Source organism: Phodopus roborovskii, unplaced genomic scaffold (genome assembly GCF_943737965.1).
Source record: "Phodopus roborovskii unplaced genomic scaffold, PHOROB, whole genome shotgun sequence".
NCBI classification, from domain to species: domain Eukaryota; kingdom Metazoa; phylum Chordata; class Mammalia; order Rodentia; family Cricetidae; genus Phodopus; species Phodopus roborovskii.
In genome coordinates this window covers 11,237,017-11,249,631 of record NW_026126540.1, presented here as the reverse complement: position 1 = coordinate 11,249,631, position 12,615 = coordinate 11,237,017, and the positions used below count along the sequence as shown (strand labels likewise).

Below are 12,615 nucleotides of genomic sequence, written 5' to 3'. Positions count from 1 at the left end.
GTTCAGTTAAAGACACTCAGATGTCCTTTAGAAGGGAAATAGAAGAAATGAATAATTAGATTTGCAAAGAGAGGTGTCACAGGGGGAAGTGATGAAGGGACTGCTGGGAGGGGTAAAGTTTGAGGTTGGTAGAAGTCTGGTGCAGAGGAATCTCCCAAGAGTCTATGGAGAGATCCCCAGATTAGAGTTCTAGCAAAAGCCCATAAGAAGTTAGAGTTGGCTGTCAACTGTGATAAGATTGGTGCCTGGCTCAATTGTCATCCGAGTGGAGCCTTCCAGCAACTTATGGAGGCAGATGTAGACACAAACATTATGCAGAATTCTAGAATCCTGCAGAAGGAGGAGAAAGGAGTATAGGAGCCAGAGGAGTGAGTCAAGGATCACACAATCAATTAACTTATGCTCACTGAGACTCAAAGAATCTGAAAGCTCAAGCAAGGAATATGCAAGGCCAACCTAGTAATTCTGCATATATGCTACATTTGTATAGCATTGTCCTCTGGTAAGACTATTAACAGAAGGAAAGGAGCCTGTTCTACAGCTCTTTTAAAGGCTTTTGGGACTGTATTACTCCTACTGGGTCAGTTTACCTACCCTTAATATATGGGGAAGTGCTTAGTCTTACTGAACTTGATATGCCTTGGTTTATTGATACTCATGGGAGACCTGCACTCCCTTGGATGCAGAGGGGGGGATTTTAGGGTGGGGATAAGGGGATGGAATAGAAGGACTGGGAGTGGAGAATGGGAGCAGACTGAGGCTGGAATGTAAAATAAAAAGATGAATTTTAAGTAAGTATTCAGAATTACTGATGTATGCAAAGGGGGCATCACAAGTCATAACTGAAGTTTTCAATATTAATTAATAAACTTATATATATATATTTCCATATATATACCCAAGAAACATGAAATTGTGACACATACATTTCCATTCTATGATGAATCTATAAAAATGAACTTTTGATAGGAATGTTCGACTTGCACGTGACTGTCAATGAAATAAACAAGACTAATGTTGGAAAATAAGTAGATAGATAAAACTCAAGTGTCAGGTCTGCAATGTGGAGTGCTTGTAAACTGCATAATAATGCTCTGATCTAATCACTAAATCGCTGCAGAAATAGTCTATTTATGATTTGTTAAATCCTAGCCCTCATATTCCATTAGTGAAACCTGACCAAAAAAAAAAAAATTTCCAGATATGAAAACTATCTTGCTTTTATTTTTTTATGTAATATATTCTGATTGTAGTTTCCTCTCCCCCAACTCTTCTATGTTCTTCCCTACCTCTCTTCCTCTCTTCCTATTCCTGTCCACAAACATTCTGTCCCTCATTAGAAAAAATAAGTATCAAAAGAATAATTAAATAATAAAATAAGATAAATCAAAAATACAAATCAGGATAAGAAAATCAAACAAGAAAAATAGGTAAAGAAAAAGCACAAGAAACACATATAGACTCGGAGATACATGTTAACACACACAGGAATCCAATAAAACCACAAAACAGCCAGTTATGATATATACACAAAGGACCTATTAGGTTTAAAAACATATCCTGACAAAATATGGGATAAATGACATTGAGTTTGTGTTGGGCATTTACTGCTGGTGATAGGGACTGCTTCTAAGTGTGGTTTGTTTCCCCTGTGGAACTTTGGAGAAAACTAAATTTTCATTTGGGAGTGGTTATCAAGTATTCATAGCTTTTTGGTTGGGGTGGGGGCTGTGTTCACTTTCTCCATTCAACAACAACTTTCAAACCTCTAAGAAAAGATCAATTAAATGAGTTGCTGACTGCTTACTTCAAACATTTGGGGAAATAGACATGTTTTGTTGTTGTTGTTGTTACTGTCTTGTTTGGCTTTGTTTTAAACAGGACTGAAGAAGGAAGAGTCTAGGAATTAGAGGAAATTACCAGACTTGAGAATAGCTAGGACTCAAGAAGTAATGTAAACAACAATCTCCCTCTTTCTCTGTCTCTCTCTCTGTGTGCATGCTATTCTCTCTTTTACTCATACAAGCACACACGAATGCCCATGCACAGGCACAGTGTTCAGATACATAGCATCACCGTGTTAGTGAATGTTGAATGTAGTGTTAAAAATAATTTTCAAAGTGGCTATACAAGCTTGCACTCCCACCAGCCATGGAGGAGTGTTCCTCTCTCTCCACATCCTCTCCAGCATAAACTGTCATTGGTGTTTTTGATTTTAGCCATTCTGACAGGAATAAGATGATATCTCAGGGTTGTTTTGAATTTCATTTCCATGATGGCTGAAGATGTTGAGCAATTTCTTAAGTGCTGCTCAGCATTTAGAGATTCCTCTATTGAGAATTCTCTATTTAGTTTTGACCCTACATTTTAATAGGATTGTACGGTGTTTTGGTGACCATCTTCTTGAATTCTTTGTATATTTTGGAAATCAGGCCTCTTTCAAATGTGGAATTGGTAGAGATCTTTTCTCATTATGTAGGCTGCCGTTTCATCTTGTCAACTGTGTCCTTTGCCTAACAGAAGCTTCTATTTCCAGGAGGTCCCATTTATTAATTGTCAATCTCAGTGTCTGTACTACTGGAGTTAGGTTCAGGAAGAGATCTCCTGTACCATTTGTTCAAGGGTACTTCCCATGTTCCCTTCTAAGAGGTTCAGTGTGGATGGATATATGTTGAGATCTTTGATCCATTTGGTCTTAAGTTTTGTGCATGGGTATTGAAATCAGAGACCAAACCCTAACGGAGAAAGTGCTTCTTTCTTCACTATTATTCAAAATGGTATGAAAGCTTCTAGAACAGCATACTAGTTTTGGCTATTATGCCTGTAGGACTCTAAGTCAAATATCTCAGCAATGTCACACATTGTTGGGTATTGCTGTACTAATCATATTAAGTAGAAAGTCTAAATCGCCTAAGAGTTCATCACCCTTTTAATGAATAAAGAAAACCTTAAGCACATAATAAACAATGAAAATTATCAATTATGGAGAAAAACAAAGCAATGAAATTTTGAATGACTCAAATATTTTGTCAAGTGAAGTACACCGGACAAAGGAAGGAATGGCACATTTTTTTCCCCTATGTAGACTCTGGATGTATGTGTCTGCATGTATGTGTATGCCTGTGTGTGCATGTGTGTGTTTGTGTGTGTGTGTGTTTCTGTGCATTTGAGTGTGTCTGTGCATGAGCTTATGTGTGCATGCATGTATATGTGGTGTGTGTGTGTGTGAATGTGTATGTCTGTGGGTGTAAATCATAAAAACAGAAAGTAATGCAGGAATAGAATGAAGTGATTTTAAGTGGTGGTGGAGATGGTGATGCCCTAGGGATACAAGGAGAACTACTGTGTCTGTAGAAGTGTTCAAGTAAGAGACAATGAGAGGAAAGAGAAGGAGCACAAACACATTACAATAAACACTAATGTACACATGTACACAATGCCCATAAGAAACCAAAATTTTATATGTTAAATTAAGACATTAATTTTAAATTAAAAAGGAAGACAATGAAGTGTTTCAGGATTTTTAAATTCCACATGTTGGACACACACACTCTCACACACACACGAATTGGAAGCTTTGCCAAGAATAACTTGCAAATGTAGTTGTGTATCTACACATATATTTATTTTATTTAGTATCCCCCACTTGGGTCTTTGGTTGTGATGATCTCACTAGCAGGCCCTTTCAATTTAAAACTCAGTTCCAGTTGAGCTAAGAAAATGGAATAAAGAAGTATTCTGAACTGTTAATTCCTCAAGCATTTATTTTGAGAGTATACAGAGTTTGGCAGCTTGTTATATTCAGACATATTATCATTTAATTTTTTCTTAACTTATTTGTCTGTATGAGTTTATTAGCTTGTAAACATTAATGAAATAAGAAAATTACTGCACTAAATTGAGGCTTTCTTATGAGATTCATATTTAGAAATGATTTTGCATTTCTTTCTTTAATTTGTTGTTGTTTGTTTGCTTGCTTGCTGGTTTGTTTTTGAAACAGGGTTTTACTACATAGACATGGTTGGCCTGAAACTTGTAAACCAGGATGGCCTAGAAACTCACAGAGATCCACTTGCCTCTGCCTCTAGAATGCTAGAATTTAAGGCCGTACCACCACCCCTTGAATTGTTGCCTGTCATCAGGAGGTAGTACTTTCATTCAGTGTTCTAGAGCAAAATGTCTTCTCCATTGCTTTTGTGAGATTTCAAATGCAGGCTGACACTTTTATTTGGAACACTGTGCCTCCACACACCTGGTCTGTCTCTGACAAGAATGGAGCCCTATTGATCTATGTCTCAGCTTACACACATACATACATGTATATCTCTCTATATATATAATTTTGCTTCAACATATTTCATAAAAAATGAAGGGGAATGAGGTACTTTAACTTTCACAGAATGTTTATTTTCCCTGCAGGAGAAATATTTTCTCCTTGGAGGAGTATTAAGGAAGCATATATCAAACGCAATGTCTGCTTAACCATTCCTCTGTTATAATTTATAACGGGAAATTGCACTGTAGACACTCTCAGACATCAGAGAAGTGTCTCCTGCTTTTCACTTTAGGTTTTTGCTGTGTCAGCTGCTATGAAGTCCTGGAAATGGGTTGGGCTAGGGCTATGACCCATCTGCAACTTCACATGTCCTTAGTGTCTCACTGCTTGATGGTGCCTCACACATTCCTGTGTACACTCTTAGTACTCAAAATCATGAAGGAATGCCTACCAACTAGCCTTATTCTTTCCAAATTGAAGGGTCAACTAGTCTAAGAAATTCAATCCAGAATGTCATCATACTGGAATAGAGGGTGGGAAATGGAGGGAAATTAGAGAAAACCTTTTCTACATGAGATATTATGTGTATTTGCTTGCTGTACTTAGCAGGTCTCATTCAGAGTAGCATAAATATGTGGAAATTGAATTTTCAATATTCCATGGTAATGTATTTTTTAAAGATATCCTTAGTATAATTTGCAGCTATGATCATTGATCAAAGAAAGAAACCCATACATGAGCACATGCACATTAAAGCATTGCGTGAAGACAGAAGAGAATTGTGATGATAGTGATAATTCTGCTTCTCTCCATTCCTACAGGACATGTATTAGAATTAGATACAGAATTCAAGCATTTGCACTTTCTTGTTATTTCTGTGAATACTGGGTGTCACCTGGCATCAGCATAGTCAGCCTAGTAGAATTGATTTTTTTCTAATAAGGAGAACTAAAAAAGAGAAAGGATGACTGTGATAAATACAGGGTGTGTGTCTGTCTGTGTGTGTGTGTGTAAAATACAAAACCCAATGGAATCTACTTATAATTGTTCAAAAACTATTATTACAGTCATCGAACACCATAAATAATTCATGCTGACCACTTCATTTGACCCAAATATTAACTATGCCCTTGAAAGTCAGAGAATATTTGAATAAAGATGTTTAGTCATATGGGTATGGGTGTTTTGCCTACATGAATGTCTTTGCATTTTGTTCTGACCTGTGCCCTTCAGAAACCAGAATGCAGCATCAGATCCCCTGGCACTGGAGTTACAAATGGCAATAAGCCATATTGAGGGTACTGAATATAGAAACTGAGTCTAAGAGTAGTAAATGCTCCTAACAGCCAAGCTAACCCTCCAGTATGAATCCATGACTGTCTTTCCAATATAATTCATCCAAGCCTTCCATTTCTTGAATTTGTTATAGATACCACTGTCTGACCTTATTGGAAGTGTTCACTAAATTTTGACAACTTCTCTAGCTAACTTCCATTCCCTCAATACTAGACACATGATAGAAAGTATTGCTGGAAACATTTATATTTTGAAAAGTATTATGGACACAGCATAATCTCCTCTTCCTTGTCTTTACCCAGTCCCCTGCTTTTTTTCTTCCTGTTTTTCTCATTCCTCTAATTCCATATATTAGCAGAAAATATGACAACATATCATGTTTGTAACTTCTCTAAATACAAATTATATATGAAATAATGAAATAATTTTCTAATACATATGAACCACATTTTATTTAATATTAGTGGAAGTTCATTTCAGCATTTATTTTATTAAATAAACACAACTGATTCCCATAAACATTACATACTTTCATTTTAATAGTCTTTTCTTTTGTTTTATTTCTAGTTTTATGTCAAATGTATACTTGTTTAAAGAGATTTTTTTCTGGTGAACAAAATGACTTTGGGAGCACATTCCCCATGGAGGGATACTCCCTTTACCTAGAGGCAGGAGGGAGGGCCTAGTCCCTACTCCAAATGACTTGACAGATTTTGTTGACCCCTCCTGTAAGGCATCACACTCCATGTGGAGTGGAGGGGAGAATGGGATGGGAGGGTGTTCAGGGAGCATGGGCATGTGGGAGAGAGAGAAGGAGGGTGGAAGGGAGGGAGGGGGAATTGGGATCAATATGTAAAATAAGAAAAATAAATAAAAAGAGAGAATTTATTTGAACTTGTACTTCTTAAATCTTTGCAAAATATGTTACTTTGAGCATAAATAAGCTCTTCAAGTTTAAGCTTTTTTTAAATTATTAAATTGTTGAAAAGTTTAAGGCTTTAAAAGAAATACTTTTTTTCTACATTTTCCTTACTACTTTCTCTTACTTACATTTGAAAATGAATGCCAATTCTATGGTATGGGATAATCACTAACATGAAGATGTATTATTAAATAGTCAATGCGTCTATTTTAAGCACATTTCCCATTAATATTTAAAATAAAAAGCCAAATAATAATACAACCATGTACTGTTTTTATGAATGTATTTTTTGTGTTACATTCTTTTTGTTTTACTTATATTACTTTTACATGTATGAATGTGTACCACATGCATGCCTAGTGTCCACATTGGTCAGAAAACAGCATCAGAATCCCCTGTGACTTGACACATGGATGGTTATGAGCCACCATGTGTGCCTTAGAACTCAGTTCTTCACAGCTAAATAATCTCTCCAGCCCCTAAATATATTTTTAGTGAATACCTGAATACATATCTATGATAGCCATGCCATGTTAAACTGTTTACCAATGTCCTTGGAAGTTGAGACTAAATAAATTGACTTCAAACTTCACTTATTGAAGTTAAAGTTTATCAAAAAGTATCTATGCAGTTTCACTAGATCATCAGGTTATGGCAAACATCAGTATTTGGATCATACTTCATGCTCTTGTACCATACAAAAACTGAATCAAGCACAAGGTCTTTTGGAAAAGGAACGGTGGAGGCAAAGGATTGGTATTCACTCTGGAGCTCAAAAGTTTAAGGAAACTATTATAAATACCAAATATTGTGTGGCATTGCTAATCCCTGTTGGCCAAAACTGAGAGCTCATATAGTGCCCTGATTACTTTTAAGAGGAGTTACAATTTTATTAATATAAAATAACATTTTCTTTAAGAATTACTTATTCAGTGGTATAATAATGAATAGCAGTTTCAGATACAGGCTGTATCAACCTCCTAGGCAGACAGAGTTTTCTGAGGCACTGGGAGAAATAGGGCACATTGCCCTGCTTTTCACAAAATCTCATATCCTCTAATGAAAAGTCAAATTTCTAGATTAAGGCAGATGTTCTCCTTTCCTCCCCCTCGTTTTCTCCTACTTCTCTCTCCATTCGCTGCCCCCCCACTTCCCCTGAGCTCTGGGGGACTTGTCCCTTCCCATTTCTGTGAGGGACTTTATATGAATCTCTTAGAATACACCTTGTATCCTAGTTCCTCTGGTGGTGTGAATTGTAGGCTGGTGATCCTTTGATCTAGGTCTAAAATCCATATATGAGTGAGTATATACTGTGTTCCTCTTTTTGTGACTGGGTTACCTCATTCAGGATGGTTTCTTCAAGTACCATCCACTTGCCTGCATGACTCCAACTGGATGGCATTCTCCTACATATGGAATTTGGGTGGGGGGATGGGAAGGGAGGGTGGTTAGAGTGCATGTGAGAGGGCAGAGAGGGTAAAAGGGAGGGAAAGAGGGAAGGAGGGAGGGAGGGAGAGGGAACTGGGATCAACATGTAAAATAATAAATTAAATTAAAAAAAATGCTTTGACTCCAAAATTTAAGTTCAAGGACAAGTTACTGGTTAAAAGGATTTCTATTTTTGTTTCCACAGAAAATGAAAAGATGTGGATTCCTTCCAGACTAATGTGGTTTGATCAAGCCAGACCTCCTGAAACAGAGTATGAGGTGATCCTACATTCAAAACAGCTGGACAAAGCAGCCTTACAGACTACAGCCAGGATTTCTGAATCTTCTTCGAATCCCCCATGACAGTGCCCCTTACCAGCAGGAAGTAGTTTGGAAAGAATGATGCCCAAATTCCCAAATATTGTCTATAAATGTTTGTTTTCATTTAAATGGACTTTGTTATATAAAATAAATTAAAAAAATTAAAAAAAAAAGAAAGTCAAATTTCTAAAGCAGTTCAGTGACAGCATATGGATCCAAGAATTTTTGACAAGTTCAAATAAACTTTCCATATTTTGTGAAGATTTATATATTTTGTAGACAATGTTGATAAAAATCTAGTACAATATAAGATATTGTTATGTTTTTTATCATATATACATTCCAAATTTGTAACATGATATACTGTTATGTGTCTCAAGGTAACTATTAAAGCATATATACCCACACAATTAGTTATGTTCATATGTATGTCAAATATGTACATATGTATCACAAAGTAGGAAATTTGATGATCTGAATAGTTCATTAAAATTCAAACCTGTGTGCATGTGCTCACTATATAAAACTAAAGGGAATGAAAATACAAAGATGTACAAATACCAAAGCCTTTTTGAAGTAAAACAGTCATATCCTCTTTGATGCTTTAAATTTTTCCTTCTTGACCTACCTTAGAGACAAGAATAAAGAAGCCTGAAGATTATGGTTGCAGAAGCAAAATAAGTGATGAATAAATGGAGCAGGTGATAAATCTACGAAGCCACACAAAGAAATAATAGACTTTTAGCATAATTGCAACTAATTCCAAAATAATCCCGTTTACCTGTGTTAACTGTGAATTGCCCAGACAGATATTACTGGACAAAGGATTACAAATGCAGTATTTCATGTTAAACTTTAGAAGGAATGCTGCTATACTGTGACAATAGTGTTACTGGCTAGATAGGAGTTGCCTCTCAATAAGCAGAAAAGCAAACTTTATGATATACTTATAAACTGGTCACATGAAGTGGACAAGAACGAGCATTATTAGGTAATGTAGGAAAATATCAGCACTTACAAGGTTGATGATTGTCAAGGTCAGCCAGTGTTGCACTAGCCAGTAAGTGAGGCATTATTAGTAGCTAACAAAGCAAGTGAAAGATAAATATGGGGAGAGAGGCTTCAGCCCCCTTTGATTGGCCGACATTGACTGTGTTCAAGGCACACATGGAGAATAAAATCCCATAGCATGAATGTCCTTAGTCTTTATCCAGTTTCAGACATTAATCCTATGGGAAGTCCCCAGTAAAGAAACTCAATATGGCATCTCTTTCTTGAGACTCTTCCCACTGTAATTTTTCTCCATTTCCACATAATACTTGTGTCTTAGATGTTATATGTCCATGGACATACCCAGGTTATCTGAAAGACAGCTCTTTCTGAAGCCAAATCATAGGAAATGTGATACTTTCCTCCTTCCCTTGAGAAACATAAGTTAAGTACTCATCATTTTGACACTAAGAATATAAGGTCCTGACTTGGGCCCACTTGTGTTCTGGAAAATTAAGATATCAATTATAAAAATTGAAGGTGATGTAGTCTGAGAATAAAGCAGAGTAATGGGATGGCAGGTCAGAGGAAGACAGCCAATATTGATCAAACGCTTACTATGTGTCAAGCCCTGTGCCTGAAGATGTGGAAGTGTCTTTGAAATACAAAAGTGAGGAAGTACTGTCAAAGGATGATGATGCAGTTCACAGAAATCCACTTCCAACACATTTACACACATGGGAAGTTCATTGGCTAATTTGCTCCAAAAAATTGGTAGAACAAACCATATTTACTCCCAAGGTGTTTTGAGGGTGAACTAAATTCTATTTGTTTTAAAGAAACAGTATCTCTAAATAGAAGTTTAATTTGGGAAACAGAAGCAAAATTTTCACTGTTTTTCTTGAACATCATTATTGTACTAATTGTGACAATTGCCTTGAGCTGAAATATAGAAAATTTGATTATCATCCCTGTTCCTTAAAATTATACTCAATATGGAGATATGATTGTTATGGTTGATGTTTACTATCCATTAAATAATTATTTATAGAGCACAGTTTAGACAGTCATTATGTCAATACACAGCCCTAAAGGAATATAAATGCCAAGAAATTGAAAGATCATCATGTAAAACTTTTAAATCCTTCCAATAGTACACAGCAATGAAATAAGATCATGTCTCTGTTTGTAGACAATATTGGCTGTTTTTCTAATTGTCATTAGCTCCATAACAAGCTTTGTCAAAATCATCCCAGCATAAAACCACATAACTTTCTGACAATATATCAACCACATGCAATAAACCAGAATGGCACAAAAAGCCAATGGCAATGACATCTGCACATGCAAGTTTTTTAACCACTGAGTTTTAGTTTAGGTACCACCCTGTGTATTAATGTTACCTTCACACCTTGAAAGTAATCAGAGGAAGAGCAAAAATACCCCTTTAGAAAGATCATGCTTCAAACATTCTATACAAACTTATACTTTCTAATAGATTTTCATGTTAAGCTCGCCATGAGCCAAACCTATTGTGGGTATTATTTTCTTTTCTGTTTTCAATATTTTTTTATTTAAATTTGAAACAAGCTTGTATTACATACCAATTCCAGTTCCCAATCCTTCCTGCTCTCCCATGTTCCTCCTCACAATCTCCCTGCCCATCCTATTTCTGCTTCCCAGGGTGGGTGAGGCCTTCCATGGGGAGTCTTCAAAGTCTGTCATATCATTTGGAGCAGGGGCCAGGCCCTTCCCCATGTATCTAAGCTGAGGGAATATACCTCTAAGTGGAATGGGCTCCAAAAGTCAATTTGTATACTAGGGATAAATACTGATCCACTATCAGAGGCCCCATATACTGCCCAACTACCACATTCAGGATATCTGTGTAGGTCCAATGCTGGTTCCACACTATCAGATTGGGGTGTATGAGCTCTCCCTTGTTCAGGTCAGCAGTTGTTGTGGGTTTCTCCTGTCTGGTCTTGACCCTTTTGCTCATCATTCCTCCCTGTCTGCAGCTGGATTCCAGGCATTTGGCTCAGTGTTTAGTAGTGGATATTATTAAATACAGGGAACAGACATCTGAACCTGTGTTTCTTCTTTCTGTCACATTCAAAAACAGTCTCTCTATTTGACAAATAATTCATTCATCAGAATCATTTCATTTATTTTCAAGAAATATGAACATTTTATAAGATCCTAGGGAAAAAAGCACTAATAAAAATTTGGAGAAATGTTAAATTGATACAAGTAACAAAATACACCTTTGTCATTAGAAGTTTGTTCATTAGATATGAAAGTCATGGTGGTAAGTTTACCACTAATACTGATCAGTCACAACAAGCAGATATGAGAAGCTAAAAATTATATGTGACTATTCTTTACATTTGTTTTATAAATAAATTGTTTTTAGATTCTATGTGTCTTTAATTAAGATTATGTAGAAAGCTTCATAAATGGGCTATTAACCTTAGGACTTACCTCATATGGGTGATAATAAGTGTTGTGGTGGGAATGAAAAAATCATCCACTCGGTCAAACTGTTTCCCAACTGGCTGTGTGTGGATGGTGTGGTGAGGCATACTCCCACTGGCCAGAGTTATCACCTAAACACAATACGCCAGCTTTAGACAGAGGTAGTGTAGAGTATGAGGCTTAGTTTTATTCTATATAAATACATTTGTTTTAATTAACTCTATTTTGTTTCTGAGAGTTGGTATCTTAGAGGCAAAATGTGATGCACAATATGTAGCTAATTTTTGAGAGGAAAAGTTTTTTCTGCCAAGAAATCTCGTAGCATATGATCTTTGTAGAAGGTAGATACCTTAGTACTTAACATTCTAAGAACACATCTGATTATTAAAAGATACAGGATTGTAAATACACATATGCAACCTATGCACCGAAGAAGCTATGAAAATAGTAAAACAAACAAAAATAAGGCAATATAAAATTTACTATGACCTAATTTCTTTATAGAGACAAGATAGCAATATGGCCATGAAAACAAAAATAAAACTAAGCGTCATTTTAACTTTTGAAAATCTTGGAATGAATAAAAGCTTATTTTAAAACTTTTATTCATTTTTAAAATATTTATTTGTGTGTGTGTGTGTGTGTGTGTGTGTGTGTGTGTGTGTGGTCATTATCATTTGCTTGTGCAATGCTACAAATATGAAAATCAGAGGACAATTTTCAGGAGACACTTCTACATAAAAATATGGTTGTATTTCAAATCCTTTATTCCTTTATTCCATAATGTATTACGTTCTGGAATTTCACCTTTTATTTCCTTTACCTTTTCAGTGTTGAAAGAAACAATTACTTGATTAAAATTTTGTTCAGTTAATGAGGAAGCAAGGGGTGGGTAGTGGCTGAGCAA

At 36.0% G+C, this 12,615-nt stretch overlaps 1 protein-coding gene across 1 annotated transcript in view; it reads right to left on the bottom strand.

The window, feature by feature from the left end:
- The window catches only part of Fstl5 (follistatin like 5), a 530,620-nt gene that overhangs the window by 45,288 nt on the left and 472,717 nt on the right, over positions 1-12,615 (bottom strand). The window contains exon 14 of the mRNA XM_051199180.1: positions 11,715-11,839. Coding sequence (XP_051055137.1) covers positions 11,715-11,839 — 125 coding nt within the window. The remainder of the gene's footprint in view (positions 1-11,714; positions 11,840-12,615) is intronic.